The sequence below is a fragment of the Cucurbita maxima genome, unplaced genomic scaffold (assembly GCF_002738345.1).
Source record: "Cucurbita maxima cultivar Rimu unplaced genomic scaffold, Cmax_1.0 Cma_Scf00008, whole genome shotgun sequence".
Classification (NCBI taxonomy): Eukaryota; Viridiplantae; Streptophyta; class Magnoliopsida; order Cucurbitales; family Cucurbitaceae; genus Cucurbita; species Cucurbita maxima.
In genome coordinates this window covers 3,039,970-3,058,130 of record NW_019272024.1, presented here as the reverse complement: position 1 = coordinate 3,058,130, position 18,161 = coordinate 3,039,970, and the positions used below count along the sequence as shown (strand labels likewise).

General features: G+C 36.9%; 4 protein-coding genes across 5 annotated transcripts; 1 reads left to right on the top strand and 3 right to left on the bottom strand.

The window, feature by feature from the left end:
• Nucleotides 1–65: 65 nt before the first annotated feature.
• LOC111483462 (glutathione S-transferase T1-like) lies at nucleotides 66–3,239 on the top strand. Its single transcript, XM_023129692.1, has 7 exons — nucleotides 66–318; nucleotides 410–483; nucleotides 743–803; nucleotides 1,574–1,627; nucleotides 2,082–2,161; nucleotides 2,312–2,517; nucleotides 2,817–3,239. Exons 1-7 carry the CDS (start codon nucleotides 254–256, stop codon nucleotides 2,991–2,993), a joined length of 717 nt encoding a protein of 238 aa, XP_022985460.1. The 5' UTR covers nucleotides 66–253; the 3' UTR covers nucleotides 2,994–3,239.
• Nucleotides 3,240–3,274: 35 nt separating this feature from the next.
• On the bottom strand, nucleotides 3,275–8,386 carry LOC111483460 (probable LRR receptor-like serine/threonine-protein kinase At1g63430). 2 transcript variants are annotated; one of them, XM_023129686.1, is made up of 12 exons: nucleotides 7,897–8,386; nucleotides 7,498–7,636; nucleotides 7,203–7,418; nucleotides 6,956–7,105; nucleotides 6,089–6,199; nucleotides 5,947–6,011; nucleotides 4,926–5,183; nucleotides 4,628–4,833; nucleotides 4,368–4,500; nucleotides 4,138–4,292; nucleotides 3,823–4,038; nucleotides 3,275–3,708 (listed from the first exon to the last, which is right to left on the bottom strand). In XM_023129686.1, the coding sequence occupies exons 1-12, from the start codon at nucleotides 7,979–7,981 to the stop codon at nucleotides 3,463–3,465; spliced, it is 1,980 nt and encodes a 659-aa protein (XP_022985454.1). In that variant the 5' UTR covers nucleotides 7,982–8,386; the 3' UTR covers nucleotides 3,275–3,462. The 2 variants fall into 2 exon arrangements, with proteins under 2 accessions (XP_022985454.1, XP_022985455.1); XM_023129687.1 differs by having other exon boundaries at nucleotides 4,926–5,180.
• Nucleotides 8,387–10,743: 2,357 nt separating this feature from the next.
• LOC111483463 (nuclear transcription factor Y subunit C-4-like) lies at nucleotides 10,744–11,368 on the bottom strand. Its single transcript, XM_023129693.1, has one exon. It carries the CDS (start codon nucleotides 11,223–11,225, stop codon nucleotides 10,827–10,829), a length of 399 nt encoding a protein of 132 aa, XP_022985461.1. The 5' UTR covers nucleotides 11,226–11,368; the 3' UTR covers nucleotides 10,744–10,826.
• A 959-nt stretch (nucleotides 11,369–12,327) lies between these two features.
• LOC111483459 (putative leucine-rich repeat-containing protein DDB_G0290503) lies at nucleotides 12,328–17,696 on the bottom strand. The gene is made up of 9 exons (XM_023129685.1): nucleotides 17,201–17,696; nucleotides 16,912–17,112; nucleotides 16,696–16,815; nucleotides 16,578–16,615; nucleotides 16,338–16,467; nucleotides 13,574–15,712; nucleotides 13,360–13,497; nucleotides 12,763–12,869; nucleotides 12,328–12,669 (listed from the first exon to the last, which is right to left on the bottom strand). The coding sequence occupies exons 1-9, from the start codon at nucleotides 17,276–17,278 to the stop codon at nucleotides 12,438–12,440; spliced, it is 3,183 nt and encodes a 1,060-aa protein (XP_022985453.1). The 5' UTR covers nucleotides 17,279–17,696; the 3' UTR covers nucleotides 12,328–12,437.
• Between the last annotated feature and the right edge of the window lie 465 nt (nucleotides 17,697–18,161).

The following is an 18,161-nucleotide window of genomic DNA, read 5'->3' as shown; positions in this document are numbered from 1 at the left end:
CAAAACATTTTTTTCAAATTGAAATAAAATAATATTTAGGATGTGTTAGAAAATAATGGAGTTTTTAAAATCACTTTTTGTGTCGCAAGAAATCGTTCTCAAAATATCTGATCTAACATCGATTATCCAATCCTATCCCAATTGCGAAGCGCGCCGTAGAGTTTTAATCTTAAATTCTTGAGCGTATTCATAAATCATCCACATTTCGGCATTTCAATCTCCAACGAACGCTTGCTTTCGAGAGGAATCGAAAATGGCGCTTAAAGTTTATGTGGATCGAATGTCACAGCCATCTCGCGCCGTCCTCATCTTCTGCAAGTAAATCTCTTCCCTTTCCATGAATTTTGCTTCATCAGCTCCTTGGGTGTTTGAAACTTCTTCTTTTTCTTCTTCGTTTAATGGTGTTTAGGGTTAACGGGATTGCATTTGAGGAGGTGCGGGTAGACTTGTCCAAACTCCAACAGCTGTCTCCCGAATTCAAAGGTGGGTTAGCGGCCACGTGAGTGTGTGGTATCAATCTGTTGATGCTCTTTACACTTCTGGATGTATTAATTTTTAACGTCCTTGTGAATTCGATGAACATAATACCCAAATCTCTGGAACTGATACTTCGTATTGTATCGGATAATTTTATGGTAAAGAGTGATGACATATGGTTGCTGATTGGTTAATAAATGAATCCATAATTGTTCATCTGTTCTATATTTTTCATCTCTAATGGACTTTTGGATGTTGCTTGTAGAGGTCAACCCAATGGCAAAGGTTCCTGCCATTGTTGATGGGAGATTTAAGCTGTTCGAGAGGTAATGAAAGATTTGTTTTGAACATTTTTTGTAGATATTGTGATCACGCAAGAGCAAGGAATTTCTCCAGTTTGTAACTATATGGCTTCTTTTTAGGGCAAGCTTAAGGAATGATAGACTGAACCCAAAATCTTATTTTTCTTGTTCTTGCAGAAAAGAAAGTATAATATTGCACTCAACTCCCTTATCTTTTTGCTATTTAATTGGTCTTTGTAGCTCCTGAAGGCGTACTAGAGTTGGAGAATCTTACTCGCGTACCTAAATTATTTTCAAGATTTATGCTTGTACTTGTGGATCATTTGTGTTTAATATCTACTTTGATATTTGTCGTCATGTTGAGGTTTTTGAAAACTGTACCGGCAATTGCACTATCCTAATTCAATTGAGGCGGCTAGGTGTCAGAGTCATGCTTGTCCAAGGTGTATTGTCTATGGCTGCATGTTGGATGTCCCATTCATTCTTGTCTAGGATGTGTTGTCCATGGCCGCATGTCTGTTCCAAACCCTTTTTACATGCTTTCATCTTAGATAGGCCTTTACTATTTCATGTTGTGTCAATACGCGGGTGTGTGACTGGTCACCTAAATCATGTCTTCACTTGTCAGGGCTAAAATGCCCCAAAATGTACGATAGGGATATGACTAGTCGTCAATTCTTCCTACTTGGGTTATATGCACTTTTGTATGGTCAGCCACAAAGCCTGCTTCCCAATTTTGATATGGTTACTACGTTATTTTTAATATTGTGCATTGCTTCGTTTTCTTTTTGCAGTCATGCTATTCTTATCTACCTTTCTTGTGCGTTTCCTGGTGTGGCAGATCACTGGTAAGTGGTTCCTCATTTCTCACTGTTGTTTCATGGTTCTCTCGATTAATATAAATCAATTTCGGAGATTCATTTCCTAATTTTAGTATTCTGAATAAGGAAGGACGGGTAAATTTGACTTCTGTTGGTGTTTAGTTCAACGGCTCTTTCTTGCTTTGAGTTCTGATCTTATACTTCGAGTGCACATGATTTAGTGTCTTGGTTTTTGTTTTTTCAAGAAGTAGTCCAATACTTAGTTGAACCTAACAATTTAGTTCTCTACAGAATTGATGAGTTCTAGCTGATTCCAGTTGATTCAAATAAACATATTGTTCTTTGCATTGTTGTAGCTGTGGATTATCGTTTATGAATTCATTTAACCGTTCATGTATAAATATTTAGCACCCATGATTGAAAGCTTAAGCAATTTTAATAGGCTCAGATATTGTAACATAATTTCTATTCATGTTACTAGGTATCCAGCTGATCTTTTCAGGAGGGCTAAAATAAACTCTGTATTGGACTGGCATCATTCTAATTTACGGATTGGTGCAGGTATGTTACTCAACATATGTTTTTTCTTTCTGATAATTCTAAATGCTTTCCAACATCATATCATAGTGTTTGTATCAAGTAGATAAAGTTATCTTTCATATTCACAATTGTTATGATGACTTATTTTCCCTTGTTTTGTATCTTTTTCAGCTCCTTTTGTATTCTATACTGTTCTAGCACCTTTGTTTGGCCGTCCTCAGAATTCTCAAGCAGCTGCTGAAGCTGAGATGCTTTTATCCAAGTCACTTTCGAAAATCGAGTCGTTTTGGCTGAAGGGGAACGGGAAGTTTTTGGTAGGCAGCCTTAAACCATCCATAGCTGATCTTAGCTTGGTTTGTGAAATCATGCAACTAGAGGTACGTATACACACTGAGCAATTACTTCTAATAGCTTCTTAAGAACACTTGAATACACTCAAGAACAACCAATTACATTCTCTTTGCATCATGATTGTTCTATGAAGGAGCCCATAAAACAAACCAGAAGGGTGGCATTAGACTGCCGAGGCAGTCGTCTTGCTTCAAGAGTTCTATTCCTTCTCATTTTCTAAATCTACAAAAAGTTGATTCCACGTTAGGACTGAACTTATTGTGTTCTAGACATTTCATGGATTTCACCGGATCTAATGGTGGTGGTTAACTTGTTGAATATGCAGCTTTTGGATGAGAAGGAACGCAGTCGAATTCTGGGTCCATACCAGAAAGTGAGGGAGTGGGTTGAGAATACTAGAAATGCTGCAAACCCACATTTTGATGAGGTTCATAAGCTTCTCTTTAAGCTCAAAGCAACTCTTCAAAAGCAGCGCTCAGAAAAATTGACTTCAAAGATGTGAAGTTTTGGCTGTCTGTCTAATTACTGCAATGGAATAAGTGCCATATTAATAAGAAAAGGTGTGAAGATGAGCTTCAGTGTAAGTAGTTTGTGTTACTTTTGATAGAAGGATAAGAACTCATTTCGTTCTGTGTAAACGTATCACAGTCTCATTAATAGACTTGTACGTCATAAATTATCCCTTTCTTTTCTCATAGCATCATGTATCAAGAACTCTTAAACCATAAATGAGAGTCCAAATTCTAGAGGTTGTGGAGAGGGGTAAAATAAAGGCAAAAATACTGGATTTTAGTAAAGAGAACCTATTCATTTGTAGTAATTTATGCACGAACTTCATTCGATCCGGGGCTCATAGTATTTACAAGAACAAAGAAAGAAACTCAAACTGGAAAAAGAACAGGTAATACATTTGTGTATATATATATATATATTTATATATCTGATCATCTATGTGTTAGCTCGAACCTGATCTATGAAGAAAGTGCAAGTTCAGCCCATGCAAGAGAAGACGCCTTCAACTCAACAGAGACCGAGGTGTCAATTCTGGTCTCCAGCATGCTGCATATGTCCCGCATACAAATCAGCTTCGTGGGTTGTGGATGAATGCAAAGACTTACCACCTCGCATATCGTCCTCAGATCTTCATCTGCAAAATGCTTCACTTCTGGTTCTACCAAGCGAAACATCTCGTCTGGCGATTCAAGGTATTCCTTGGCCTGATGAGAAAAATAAAATTTGTTAGCTTTTTTTCCCCTCTAGGATCAGTGATTTAACATTATTGTAACAACAAAGTTCCTGTCGAAAAGCTCAAAGATACTCGAGTTTCTCACCCAGTCTACCAAGCATTCTTTGTCCTTACAGTATGGAGGTCTCCCACTGACTACTTCCAGTAAAATAACACCAAAGGCGTAGATGTTACTTTCTATGTCGAGATGACGTGGTTCTAGAGAATTTGGAAGAATACATTGAGTGACTTGGTTTCCAATGGAGCCTGAGTTTTTTTCTGACCTTGAAAGAATGGTCTTCCAGCTTTCAAAGTCAACCAGCTGCAGTTGAAGCCAATAAATCTTTCATTAAGATCCAAGGATTATAAGAGATCGTTAGTAAGATCGGATTTAAAAGGAAAAACTTTTCAGCTGTTTCACCTTCGGTGAGAAATCATCGGTAAGATATACAGAACCAGAATTCAACTCTGATATAGTAAACGGTGGTTGGAGTTCACTATGAAGATACTTAAGACCACGAGCAATGCCTAAGATAATATTCATTCTTCGTGTCCAGGAGAAACAACCTTCTCCATCTGCAGGCACCACAAGTATTACTCTCCAAAATAATGAATTTGGTAAAGGAGGTTAAAAAAGGAAACTCTACTTACAATGAAGGTGCTCGTATAATGTTCCATTCGATGCGTATTGAAAAACCAACATCCTTGTAAATGGACTGCTTTCTTTACAATAGCCTAGCAACTTCCCAACATTCTCATGATTTAGTCTTGCTAGATCTGCCACCTGAAGGGGATGAACAAAAACCATCACTTCATTGATTAGCAGCTTCAGGTTTCAATCGAACGCACGATGGTTCGAATGAATACATCAGGGAAAGGAGTTTAGAACTTCGGTTGTAGAACGATCATACCTCTCGTTGAAAATAGAGCTCAAGATAGTCTGTCCAGTTTTCTTCTTTAATGCATATTGAGATAACAGCAATCTCAGGCCCACCTTTCATGGTGCCCTTGTATACTAGACTGTCCGGTGAGGAGCCAATGATATTACTGAAATCTTCGCAGGCTACTTCAAGCTCTTGCCTAGTGATGCTTGGTACGTCTTTCAGCATCTCAGTGTCTGTCAAAAAATTACAAAAGTTTAAGCAAACATTCATGACAAACAAAGGGCTAACTACATCGACACGAAGAAGTTGAAGTTATGAAACAAACCGATGTAAAGGCTATCATGGTCCTTCCCACTTGAGAATTTCTTCCACGGAATGATGATCGAGGATTTACCGGTGCATTTTCGAAGAGAAGTGATCACAGCAACAATAAATAGAGAACCCGTCATGATTCCAGTAATGACTTCAAGGGTTAGAAGCCAGGCAGGTTTTGAAGTTCTTTGGTGCTTGGAAGCATGCTGAATAGGTATGTGCTTCGAGCTACCTCCTGAATGTGATTCAGCAGGTGGAGCACCACCACCTACAACAGAAATTGTCATCACGAACTTCAGTGACCAAAAGGAAGGGGAAGACCGGCTTACACCAACTTAAGGAAACAGCTAGAAGCCTACAGTTCGGCTACATAGGCCTATATACATAAATATATTTAGGTTTCAATTTTCGCTGATGTCAGATTTCTTAGCCATTAATATCATTTGTGGTTTTACAAATAACAAAGCAGCTACTCCCCCGTAGGTAACAGTGTAAGCTCACAGCTAACCGATATTGTCCTATTTAGGCTTTCCCTTTCGGGGTTTGCCTCAAGGTTTTTAAAACGCGTCTGATAGGGAGGGGTTTCCACATCCTTCTAAGGAATGTTTATTTCTCCTCTCTAATCGATATGGGATCTCACAATCCACCCCCCTTGGGGCCCAGTGTCCTCGTTGGCACACCGCACAGTGTCTGGCTTTGATACCATTTGCAACAACCTAAGCCCATCGCTAGCAGATATTGTCCTCTTTGAGTTTTCCCTCTCGGGTTTCCCCTCAAGGTTTTTAAAACGTGTCTGCTAGAGAGAGGTTTCCACACCCTTATAAAAAATGTTTCGTTCTCTTCTCCAACCAATTTGAGATCTCACACCCTAGTTCTTCTTTTAGTACACCTTACATAATAAGGAAATTAGTGGGAGATTTCTTGTCTTCCCCACACACTCTTCAATTTGGTTGTTTTGTCTTAATTCGTTTCCAATATTAAAACAAACAAACAAATATATACATAAACACAAAAAGGAACAAGGTCAATTCTACCACATTGAGCTGCAGTTCGCTGTTTAGGATCATTGAAATGAAAACAGTTCCCTCGAAAACTTGACCTGTACGGATGAAATCAGCAAAAGTAAAGAAATGAAGTGAATAGTATTTATGATGAAAGAAAACCTGGAAAGGTTACCTTGGAAGATAGTCCAAGCAGTTGGGTACTTTCCCAACAAAGAAATTGTATGAAAAATCTGCAAACTTGAGCTCAGTTGAGTGACAGAGTCCAGTTGCATTTGATGCATACCTGAAACGTGATGATAAGAGATGAGGTGCAGACAATGAAAATAGATTGTTAAAGGAGAAGGGACATAAAACATTAAATTGAGTTCCAAAACAGGTTTTCCTCAGTCATTATAAGAAGGCAATTTATAACTCAATGCACTTATGTTCATAAGCCAAATGAGAAGCATTCATATAGGCATTCACTAAGCCTTATTCGTGATCCATATCTAACAATATTGTCGATTGTGGATATTGACCACGAACTTATGGTGCAGAATCCTAGCCCTTTTCCCAACTTATAGGAGTGTGCTCCGGAGAATATTAAACAGTTTGTCAGATGTCCATCGGATGATTCAAAAGGTAATTTTGTTTATATTTGGTGGATTACCATCTCTAATATGCAGCCTTATTAAGAAAAATCTGCATAGAGAGAATCTAAAGAATCCTCCGGGAGATATTGGGGATGGTGCAAGCTAAGCATTGCTTTTTGTGAGATCCTACCTTGGTTAGAGAAGGGAACGAAACATTACATATAAGGGTGTAGAAACCTCTCCCTAGCAGACGCGTTTTAAGACTTCGAGGGGAAGCTCAGAAGTGAAAACCCAAAGAGGACAATATCTGATAGCGGTGGACTTGGACTATTACACCTTTTTGATGGCATCTAGACGGTGTTCCCTTCACAAAGAGTTCCTACTCCTCCCTATATTTTACATCTCCCTTCGAGGAAATTGTTTCGTATACAAAAGATTGTATAATCAAATCACATGTAAATACTTACATTCTATGCATATTGGATGTAAGTTCTAAGATATCCCCATCTGGAATAGATCCTTGAAGTTTATTCCTATCTAACCTCAGTTCTCTGAGGTATCTCAAATTTCCGAGCTCCGGCGGTAGCCTCCCGGTCAATCCGTTCGATCCAAAGTTGCTGCAACAATAAAGAAGAATCTAAGAGCAGTGAGGAAAGTTCACAAAGAAGCAAATTCAAAGCTCAATCAAAAGAAAAATCAAGTTATTTGCTTCACATTTTCAGAATATCTGTCAAACTCCCAATCTCTGAAGGGATCGAGCCTGAGAGTTGGTTCATCCCCAAATCAAGAACCTTAAGTTTCTTTAATAACCCCAGCTCCTTGGGTATTGTTCCAAGCAGATTGTTGCCATGAAGATACAATTCTTGTAGGAAGCTGAGTTGACCCAAGCTTGGTGCTAGAAACCCTTTCAGCAATGCCCCAGAAACGTCACTGAAACATCGAACTATAATAGCTGAACACGAAGCAAAAGAAAAGAAAACGAACCACAGAGCACAGGAAACATACTTACAGCTTTATAACATGGCCACCATCTGAAGAACATGCAATGCCAGACCAGTTACAGGGGTTTTCAACTTGTAAATTCCAATTTGATAAAACCCTCTTTGGATCTTTAGATATTTGTTGTTTGAAAATTTTAAGAGCCGATGCTGGAGAAACGTAGAAAACCAAGAACATCCCAGTCTATGAGTTTCTTCTTTCTGATTAGCAATTGATATAACTTAAACCAGATATAGAAACAAAAACAGATATAGGAAACTATGATCGAAGAGCTGAAACAGAAGTATGATTGAATCAAGATCCGAATCCCAATAAAAACTAACCATATCATCTCTTGAATTTGCCGTTCTAAAGAAATTTAGAAAATATACCCAGAAAAGATCAGGATCTAGCAGAGAAGTTCATATACCTTCATCCGATGCAAAGGAATCACCCGTCACAGTCAGAACTGCAAAGATCATACAGAAAATCTGGATGGAAGTGAAATATCCCATTCTCTCTTCAGTTTTTCCAAGGAAGAACAAAATCCAGATAGCTCAATGAAACCTCATTGCCCAAAGAAACGAAGAAGAAGCGGGAAACAGACGAAGGAAATCGGGGAAGTATGAGATGAAGTTCTTATCAGGAAAACAACCCTGCATTATCCTCCCACTCCCAGATCCTACCAAAACTGCAATCTACTAATCTCTTCATTAATCGCAAGAACAATCAGTATAAACCAAAAAAACCAGAGAAAAGAAGGGGAAATTTGAATATGAAGAGCCCATGAGGGTGATGTGGGGTTGAAGTGAAAGAGAAACTTGGATTAGAAGAGAGGGTTTGGGGAACAGTAAAACAGAGAGAAGGGTTGTTGAAGAAAATGAAATGGATAGCGAATTTTGAAGAAACGAAAGCGATGGATTAAAGTGGGTATGAGATTGAGAATGTTGGCTTCACTTTTTGGTGCCATATTTGGAGCTTTCAGCAGCGCCTCGCCTTGCTTCGGCGCTTCCTATAAGCTTTTCTTCAACATTCAACCATGGCGATTCTTCTCCTTCCTCCAGCCACAGACCTTATCTACTTACAAATAAGCTTTTTTTTTTTTGTAAAATTATTTTTAAATAAACTATATGAATTTTTTCATTGTAATTACTAGGTTTTAATTTATGATAACATTAATTTAAATAATTTTTTTATAAATGAACGAAGATTATAAAGCATCTAATCATTCTTGACTAAATTAAAAAATTTATAAGTCAATGAATAATATGTATATATATAAAGGAAACATTATATGAAAATGAATGTGTATAGTTCATGCAATTTATAATAATTAATAATTTTAGCATATGATATGACTCATTCATAAACATATTGGTCCACCACACTAAACTATGCATTAATTTGAGAGTGAGGAAATATTTTATTTTTTTTCTAGCTTTTTTAAAATAGTGTTTGATTAATAAAATAAATAATACTAAATTATAATTTAATTTATATCTATTTAATTCTTAAATTTTAAAAAATTTAGGTTTGAATGAACATAAAAATTCAAATTCATATCTAATAAATAATATATAAGTTAGGTTGAGTTAGGTTTTGGATCCTTCACAGCCCAATTAAACTTTCTATTTTCTGGTTTGATTTGAGTTCTATAATTGTTTTTTTTTTTAATTATTTAAAAAAATTTATTTATTCATCGTGAATGAACCATTAAAATTTCAAAAAACTCAAATATCAAATATTCACCTATTACAAACACGTTACTAATATCAATCACAAACGTTAAAATTTCTTAATTTTTAAACGTTAAAATTTCTTAATTTTTAAAATAATTTTAGAGTAAAATAGGATCAGTTGTAACCTGTTTTAGAGTTTGTTTGGTTGACCAGACCAAAAATATGTCAACCTACTATTAGAATTCAATCCGACTCAAATTGAAAACAAAAAAGTCAAACCCAACCTAATATTTATTGTTGGGATAGAGTAGTCGAGATTAATTGGATCGGGCATGAATGTCTCACTATAAATCAATTTTTTATTTTAATTAATAGAAAATTTTAAAACTTCTAAGACTCAAATGTTTGAGACCTTAAAATGAATAAAAATTTGAGTAAAAATGTATAAAAGAAAATTAGGGTTTGATTTTAAAGTTTTAATTATAAAATTTTAGAAATAAGAGAGGGAATGATTGGTTGCCCAAACACATGAAGCAACCACAGGGCAGCCACCATAATTAAAAACAAAATAATAACAATAATAATAAATTATTTTCTCTTTTTTCCATTAAAGTTAAATTACATTTATTTTGATCCAATCATTTATTTTCTTAATTCATTTATGCTAACTTTCCAACTACTTTAATATACATTTCCAAAATAATTAATAATATAATTTCCTTAAATCAAAATTAAATGCATTCGAATAATTTGAAATATAAATAAATAATTTATATTATAAAGTTTCATTGATATTTAATGTCTCGTTAGACTAACTCAAAATTGTAGATTATTTAATTCAGAGCGAGTTTTATATATAGATTCAAAAATTAAGATACATCTGAAATAGGTGGAGTACTTTTAGTAAACAAAAAGGTCTTAATGAAAAAAAATCAAATTAATTAATATGAACTAATTAATTTGATTAAGCAATAGATTAGGAAAATTATCTATTTCCTTAAAAAAAAATATTCAAAAAATAGATTAAAGGTTTGTTATATAATTATTAAAAAAAATATATGGTTTTAATTTATTTCTTTACTCGACCTTGCATGAATTACTATAAACTCACATTGACAATTAAAGATTTGATCGACACGATTAAATTATAGGCGTGACATGTATACCATAGGTTAAAAGATAACGACTCTACAAATTAATTTAAAATGGTTATTTTTTTTAATCATAATTAATCTAAGAATATTGGAAATCATTTTTTTTTTTTTTTTTTATAAAATACTCCTAAATTTTGCTATTTATTTTTAATCTAAATACTTGGAAATATTTATAATTTTATACAAAAAAAAAATTAGTATTTGGATATCCACGGTATTTATTTTTGTGGGAATTAAATTAGATCGTTTTATATATAATTTTAAAATAATTATTTTAAAGAACTTATAATTTTCATTAAGAAAAAATATAATATTTTGAACTTACTTTTTAGAAACTAAAATTTTAATATTATAACGTGCATTTCATTAAATTTCGTGTATATATATATATATAGATTTCGTGTGTATATATATAATCAGGAACTTATTTCAGGTTTTAATATTTCAAATAAATCGAACCACAAATTTCAGAATCAAATTATTGAAAATTCATGAGACAAACACAGAGTTTTAACTTTCCGATCCTTTCAGGACTGCAAGAACGGCCTCATCTCCAGGGGAATGGACATAGTTTCACTTTCAGGAAGGTCGCCGGCGGCGGAAGCGGAAGCGGAAGCGGCGGTGGTAGTTTCATGGAAGATCAATCCGATCAGAAAATCGAAAATATCTGTAGCCAAAATGGCGGAAGCCACATCCTCTTTGTGAAGCATCCTCTTCTTGCTATGCATCGCAATCATCCAAGATCTCTTCGTCAATTCTTCGATGAACAGTTCACACGCTTTCGAGAAGACGATCGGAGCCTCGGCGGAGATCATCTTCACATCCTCGCCGGATTTCTTCATGATCTTCTTGATTCTCGCTAACGGCAGCGAGTGCGGCCCTGTTTTCCAGTACGTCACGCCGGAATATGCTCCTGCTTGCCTCATCAGAATACTCCCCTCCGCCTCTGCTTTTGATCGGAAACGTTGATTCTTCGATTCAATTGAACTGAGAAATTGCTTTGAAAGGAGCTCTGGATTTATAGGGGTTGTGGAATTCTGCTGCAGCCGGTCTGCCGGCTCCGATTAAGGTTAGTCAGACCAATGATTAACACATTTTTTAATGCTTAAACACGTATTAGCCGTCGTTCCTCGTTATTGGTTTGAATTTAATTATTTTTTTGTTGCTGCTTAAGACAAATTATACCTTTTGGTTGATGTCATACATCTTAATCATTACCTATAATTTTAATTTGATTAATTTAGTCTTAAATATATTATAAATTTTTAAATTTAAAAAATTTTAAACTCCAAGCCCTAAAACTAATGCAAATTAGTAGCCAGCCAGCCAACTTAGACTTTTAATCTTTGCAAGTTGTGAATGTGATGTCATCAACTATTTAAATATCGAACCCATCAAACTTTCAAGCTTACTCGTACGTGGAATGCATTGGAGACAATCTTTAGTAGATTATTATGAAATTTTATGTTGATTGGGTTGGTGACTTGAATAAACTGAATAGGGTTTATTGGATGATGAAAGTCTCACGTCGGCTAATTTAGGGAATGATCATGAGTTTATAAATAAGGAATACTCTCTTCATTGGTATGAGGTCTTTTGGGGAAGAAGCCTCGATTAAGGGGAGGTGTTGGACTTAGGAAATGATCATGGGTTTATAATCAAGAAATATTCTCTCTGTTGGTATGAAGTCTTTTGGGAAAACCCAAAGTAAACCTGGCATGAGAGTCGTGCTCAAAGTGGAGAATATCATACCATTGTGGAAAATTGAGTTCATCTAACAGGGTTCACAACTGAACTCAACATAACTCTGTTGAGTTAGGTAGTTTGAGTAGGATTGGGTTATGAATCCTATTTTCAGGTGGGTCGGGTCAAAAACGTTCCAACCCACGAATCGAAACTCAATCCAAAGTGAAAAATAATCTAACCTAACCCGACCCTTACGGTTTAAGTTATGTGTTTAGATTATTAAGTCATACGAACATCTTAGTCGAGCTTTTTCTGGGTACCAGGGAGGAGTGAATTTTTGAGTGAAAACAAATACAATATACAATTAATTTATTCAATTTGGTAAAAGGAGCTCCTCAACTATACATTATAATATATGAGTATTCAAGTACAAGTGTGTTGTTAGAGAAGAGTTAATTCCTCTTTGCATTCTTGAGGTTGCGCACAGTCATTACTAGCTGCTGCCTTTCACCTTCTACCTCTGCAAACTTGAGACTTATCTCTGAGTATCTCTCTTGCATATCCTTCAGTTCATTTTCCATTGATTGGTTCTTCTCTTTTAATGATGACAATTCTGTCAGCAGTTCATCAAGGTTGCCATTGCTATCGCCAACCGTTGGAGCGGTTTTGAACGAGTTCGTGTTGCTGCAGCGAAAGAGAGGTGATTGGATTCTAACAAGTAGAAGCAGATAGGGAACATATGAAAGAACTTGAGCTTTGGTTGTTTTAAATTAGTACCTATTGACTGATAATTCATTGCCATTATTGCTTGAGTTGTCTGCTCTCTGTCTCGTCTTCTCGAACGTTCCACCATGCGAAGCGGTGTCGTTTCTACCGTTGGTTATCTGTAAATGAGATGACAGTAGAGCTTATCTGAATCTAATGCATAATACTTTGAGATTGTAAACAGCTCAAGCCCACTGTTAGTAGAAATTATCCGATTTGGTCCGTTACGTATCGCCGTCAACCTCACAGTTTTAAAACGTGTCTATTAGGGAGAGGTTTCCACACCCTTATACTCTTATAAGGGATGTTTCATTCCCCTCTCCAACTGATGTGAGATCTCACAATCCATCCACCCCTTGAGGGGCTAATGTCCTCGCTAGCATACTGCTCGATGCTTGGCTCTGATACCATTTGTAAACAGTCCAAGCCCACCGCTACTAGATATTATTCACTTTCGCCCGTTACGTATCATCGTCAGTCTCACGGTTTTAAAACGCGTCTATTAGGGAGAGGTTTCTACACCCTTATAAGGGATGCTTCGTTTCCCTCTCCAACTAACGTGGGATCTCACAAAAATGTATTTACATAATATCTGAAATGTTTTCTAACCTCTTGAGATGTTTCCAAATGGTTTAGCTCTTCTAGTTTGCTCTCCAACTCTAGGATTCTATTGCAGAAGTCTTGTTCCTTTTGGAGAAATGAATTCTCTGATGTTTCCATGGCGTTTTCATTTGATTTTATCTGTCTCTGCAAGACAATAAAGTTATTCATTAGACAAGTAACATCATCAGAGAATTCCGATCCGCTCGGAAGCTGACGTTACCTCGAGCGTTTTGATTTTCTCCCTCAAATTAGCAACTTCAGCAGGTCCATGAGAAGCTGAATTTAGCTTTGGTTTTGGAGCAGTTTTGTTTCCACCAATAGTTGCAGCCACACGTCCATTGTTATGCCTGAGCTTTTTCTCAGAACTGTTAGAGGCCTCCTCCTTCTTCAGCTCAGCTTTCAGCTGCAATATCTGCTTTCTAAGTTTCTCTTTCTCTATCTCATCCTCAGCCAAAGAATGCTTTAAGTCATTGCATTCAACTTTGAGCTTCTGAAACTCTGCCTGTAGAAGTTCTAGCAAACTCTCCTTTTCATCTTTCATGTTCCTCAGTTTCTCTAACTCATCCAGGAGTTTGTCAGATTCTTTCTTCGCCGATATAACCTTGCTCTCCAGCTCGTTTCTTTCAGTATTTCTTGTTTGGATTAGCATCTCGGCTTCTCTAGCTAACGTCGTCACTTGAGCTAAATCTACTCTCATAGTCTCTACCTGTCCAGCTTGTTTTTTAAGATTGCTATTCTCTCCCACAAGTCGGTCGATCTCGGATTTAAGCATTTGGATCTCCTGAGAGAACGATTCAGACTTCTTATCCTGGTGTTCGAGTTGTTTGGACTTAGTCTCGAGTTCTGATGTCATTTGTTCTATCTGAGTTGAGTTGCTCTTGATTTGATGAGAAAGTTCATGCAATTTTTCTCTCACGGATCGTAGCTCTTCATTTGCTTTCTGGAGAGCTTCTTCCAAGTTAGTTCTCTGTGAGCGAAGCTCACTAGCTTCTGCTAGTGCTTTCATAGCCACATTCTCATTTGCCTCAAATGTAGAAGCCATCTGCTTGGACAGCCTTCCAAATTCCTCCTGAAGCTTTTCTGCAGTATGAGCATTTCTCAACCTCATTTTTCTTAAAGCTTCTTCCGCTCGGATAGCTCTTTGCTCTTGCTCGACCTTGGAAACCGTCATCGCCTCCAAGTCAGCTTCGAAATCTTGCCCCTGCTTCTCAAGTTCTTCCTCCAAACTTCTGACATGGGATTGAAGTTCCCTGATTGTAGCAGAAGTATTGGAATAATCAGCCGACTGCTGTTTAAGCTCGTTTTCGAGACCCTCAATCTTCTTTTCAAGCTCATTTATCATAGCAGCAGCGGAAGAGGAGCGCTCATGCTGGATCTTTAGTTGCTCCTGAAGTTGACATTGCTCCAGTTTACAGGAAAGATCATGGTTTTCCTGTTTCAATATCTCATAATCAAGCGCAAGCTGCTCCGTTTGTATCGCTATCTCGTCCTTATCTCTCATATGCAGCTCGATTTCATCGTAGAGTTCCATCACTTTTTGCTCCAGTTCATATGTTTTTCTATCATTCTTTTGATCCTTCACAAGATCTTCAAGTGCTTTTAGCTCATCATCCTCTTCTTCAGCCTTCTTGGCCTCTGATATTTCACAGTTTTTCTGCTCCAGCATCTCCTCGAGATCTTGTACCGCTAAAATCAACTCGGTATTCGATTCTTGCGTTTTCTGTAGCTGTAACCGGAGATTGGCATTCAAGTCTTTCTCATAATTCAATTCTTGTCTCATTTCATCTATAAGAGACCGCAGATCCCCATGTTCAAACTGCAACTTGTTTTTAACTTTTGCATCATCCGTGTGCCTTTGAAAGCCCTTCAACTTTTCACATTCTGCTCTCCATTCATCTCTCTCCGCTTTCAAGCTAGAAACCTCACTCATAAGATCATGGCTCCTCTTATTCTCTTTTGCAATCTGTTTACGAAGCGTCTGCAACTCCATATCTGACATGTCTGCTCGTCTGCTCAACACAGAAAGCTCATTCTTAAGTTCCTCATTCTCAGTATCAGTTTCCTTTTTGGACCTCCCTCCTACAATGCCATTGACTCCCGAATCATCGGTTTGATCAGATTGAACCGACCATTTCCACGGGAATGCATGATTCTCTTCACGAGCAGGTGATTTGTGAGAATCTGGGGCGTGGCTTAATGGTGAAAGAAAGCCATTACGTTGCTGATGGGTGTTGTTCCTAATCCCATTTCCTACTGGACTGTCAAGTCCAGAGCTACTCTCATAACTTGAAACTGTACTGTCTGATCCACTTGATGTTCTATGATCACCATTTCTTTCAGCTTCATCATTCAACCCATCCTGCAAAATGAAGAGAGGACAGATTTGATTCAATCATTCCACGAGTGTTCAACTGTTGAGGAGGGTAGGGGAGGCATGTGCCAGTTTAGGAAATGATCATGGATTATAGGTAAAGGAAATGATCACGGGGTTATAGTAAGGAATACATCTCCATTGATATAAGGTATACTTAAAGTGAACAATATCATATCATTGTGGAGAGTCATGATTCCAAACATGGTACCAGAGTCATGCCCTTAATTTAGTCATGCCAATAGAATCCTCAAATGTCAAACAAAGAAGTTGTGAGTCTCGAAGGTGTAATCAAAAGTGACTCAAGTGTCGAATAAATGGTGCACTTTGTTCAAGGACTCTAGGGAAGGAGTCGAGCCTCAATTAAGGGGAGGCCGAGGGCTCCATAGGCCTCAGAGAAGGCTCTATAGTGTACTTTGCTCGAGGGAAGGATTGTTGAGGATTGTTGGGAGGGAGTCCATGAGAGCTTAAACTCAAAGTGGACAATATCATATCATACCATTGCGGAGGGTCGTGATTCCTAACATTCCCTTCTAAATGTGCAACAGAAGCCAGAATAGATTATTTCATCAATTCGGGTCAAAGTTAGCTGGAAAAAGAAAAATGAAAATACATTTTTGGCGTATTGAGGAAGCAATCCCACTTCAGTTTGACTGTTCTTGTTCATATCCTCGTTGTTCAAGTAGCTGCTTAAGCTCTCATCTTGAGATCTAGTTTTTGAGTCCTCAAACTCTTCCAAATCTCTGAAAATGTTCCCCAAACAAACCAGATCAATCCCCATGTTCTAAAAGAAAACAGTCAAAGAAACATATGAACTCTAATTCACCATCTTCCTGAATATATATATATATACCTCTGAGCAGCATCTTCCTGAATCCTCTGTATCCAAATCTGTACAGAACAAGAAACTTGAACACTAACATCTTTGAACAAAAAAGTACCGACGCAGAGATAGAGATAGAGAAACTAACATGCAAAACTGCAGAATTTGAATTGTGGAGGGGAAGAGAAGCAGAGAAAGGCTTGGTGGTTTCAGCATATTTAGCAAAATCAATAGAAACTTCACCAAGTAAACCAGCTTTGGTCAATCCCTGAACAAAACCCACAAATTAAACCTCTCATACTAACATGGCATTTCGTCAAACACTTCGAATGCAAAAAGAATCCAACCAAGTTTCATAGCATACCGTAGAGACTCGAAAATGGTAGATTTTCTCAGTCAACTTTCCAGTTCTCTGGTCTGTATCAAACTTAACTGTTACATAAGCAGGATTCTCCCACCGACATTTTCCTCCTCGCACTGTCGCCTTTTCCAGTTTCAGCGTCGGCTTCCCCACATCACCAGGAACCACAGATATCGTCAATGAATCACCGCCAAATTCAGATATCTGAAACCACAAACAGTTTATTATTCAAACACCATTTCGATTTCCCAGGAAATCCCAACACAATCAGAAATTCAGAGCCTGAAAAAACCTGAGTCGCACAGAATTGCAATTTGAACTCAGCCTTGATCCTGTTCTTCTCACTCCTCCACCTCGCCGACTTGAACATCTTCTCCAATCCTCAAACGTCACCGGAAAGCTTCACTCGCCGGAGCTCCAGCCATTCCCCGAAAACAGCGACATTGAAGCCACACTCAAATGGGTTCGGTTCAATTCAATTCAATTCAATTCAATTCAATTGAACCAGTTGGAATTTGGGTTAATGGGTCATTGCCAAAACAAAAGAAGGAGAAACAAAAGCTCCGATGACAAGGAAGAAGAAGAAGAAGAAGAAGAAGAAGACGAGGCATTAGGACATGGAAGACGGGGAGAGTTGCAGAGGAAACAGAATGAAGGCAATGGAAAGAAACAGAGGAGCAGATCTAAAGGACTTGATTTTGCAGAGTGCTTTTGAAAAGAGTGGTTAGTGAACACATGGAAAAAGGAAATAAAGAAAGGAATTAAAGGCATTTAAAGAATCAAACTTATGATTAATTAAGATTAATTAATTTTGTTTAAAATAGTAATTAGGTGAATTCTTTATGTGATTAAATTATTAGGGGGTAGTTTGCCTTAGGTAGAGACAACAGTAAAAGTGTCTCTTTGCATTTATACCCCTCACGTTTTCATATTTTCATTTTGGCACCATATTCTATTTCCCTTTTTCTTTTTCTTTTTTCTTTTTTTTTTTCTTTCAGCTTTTGGTTCGTTAGTATGGAATTCTATATGTCAACTCTTGAAATTAAATAGAAAATGCAAATGTTTATTATATTGATTTAACTCGCTCGATCCAATCATAAAATATTTGAGTTGAGTTGAATTGATATTTATTTAAAATTTCATTTTTAATAAGAAAAAAAAAAAAAAAAACTCTTCTAGTTGATTTTCAAACATTAAATTATTCATACCATTTCTCCAATAAGTTGATAACCCAATTCAAACGCTAGGGGTTG

What these genes read in the sequence shown, in the direction of transcription:
- LOC111483462 (XM_023129692.1), top strand. Translation starts at nt 254, where the DNA reads ATGGCGCTTAAAGTTTATGTGGATCGAATGTCACAGCCATCTCGCGCC. An exon ending in GCTGTCTCCCGAATTCAAAG is followed by an intron (nt 484 to 742) that starts GTGGGTTAGCGG and finishes TGTTGCTTGTAG; the next exon opens with AGGTCAACCCAATGGCAAAG. An exon ending in TAATTTACGGATTGGTGCAG is followed by an intron (nt 2,162 to 2,311) that starts GTATGTTACTCA and finishes TATCTTTTTCAG; the next exon opens with CTCCTTTTGTATTCTATACT.
- LOC111483463 (XM_023129693.1), bottom strand. Translation starts at nt 11,225, where the DNA reads ATGAGGCAAGCAGGAGCATATTCCGGCGTGACGTACTGGAAAACAGGG.
- LOC111483459 (XM_023129685.1), bottom strand. Translation starts at nt 17,278, where the DNA reads ATGTTCAAGTCGGCGAGGTGGAGGAGTGAGAAGAACAGGATCAAGGCT. An exon ending in TTCCTCAATACGCCAAAAAT is followed by an intron (nt 15,713 to 16,337) that starts GTATTTTCATTT and finishes TTCATTTTGCAG; the next exon opens with GATGGGTTGAATGATGAAGC. An exon ending in ATTTGGAAACATCTCAAGAG is followed by an intron (nt 12,870 to 13,359) that starts GTTAGAAAACAT and finishes TCTCATTTACAG; the next exon opens with ATAACCAACGGTAGAAACGA.
- LOC111483460 (XM_023129686.1), bottom strand. Translation starts at nt 7,981, where the DNA reads ATGGGATATTTCACTTCCATCCAGATTTTCTGTATGATCTTTGCAGTT. An exon ending in TGCTTGGACTATCTTCCAAG is followed by an intron (nt 6,012 to 6,088) that starts GTAACCTTTCCA and finishes TCATCCGTACAG; the next exon opens with GTCAAGTTTTCGAGGGAACT. An exon ending in AAGAATGCTTGGTAGACTGG is followed by an intron (nt 3,709 to 3,822) that starts GTGAGAAACTCG and finishes TTTTCTCATCAG; the next exon opens with GCCAAGGAATACCTTGAATC.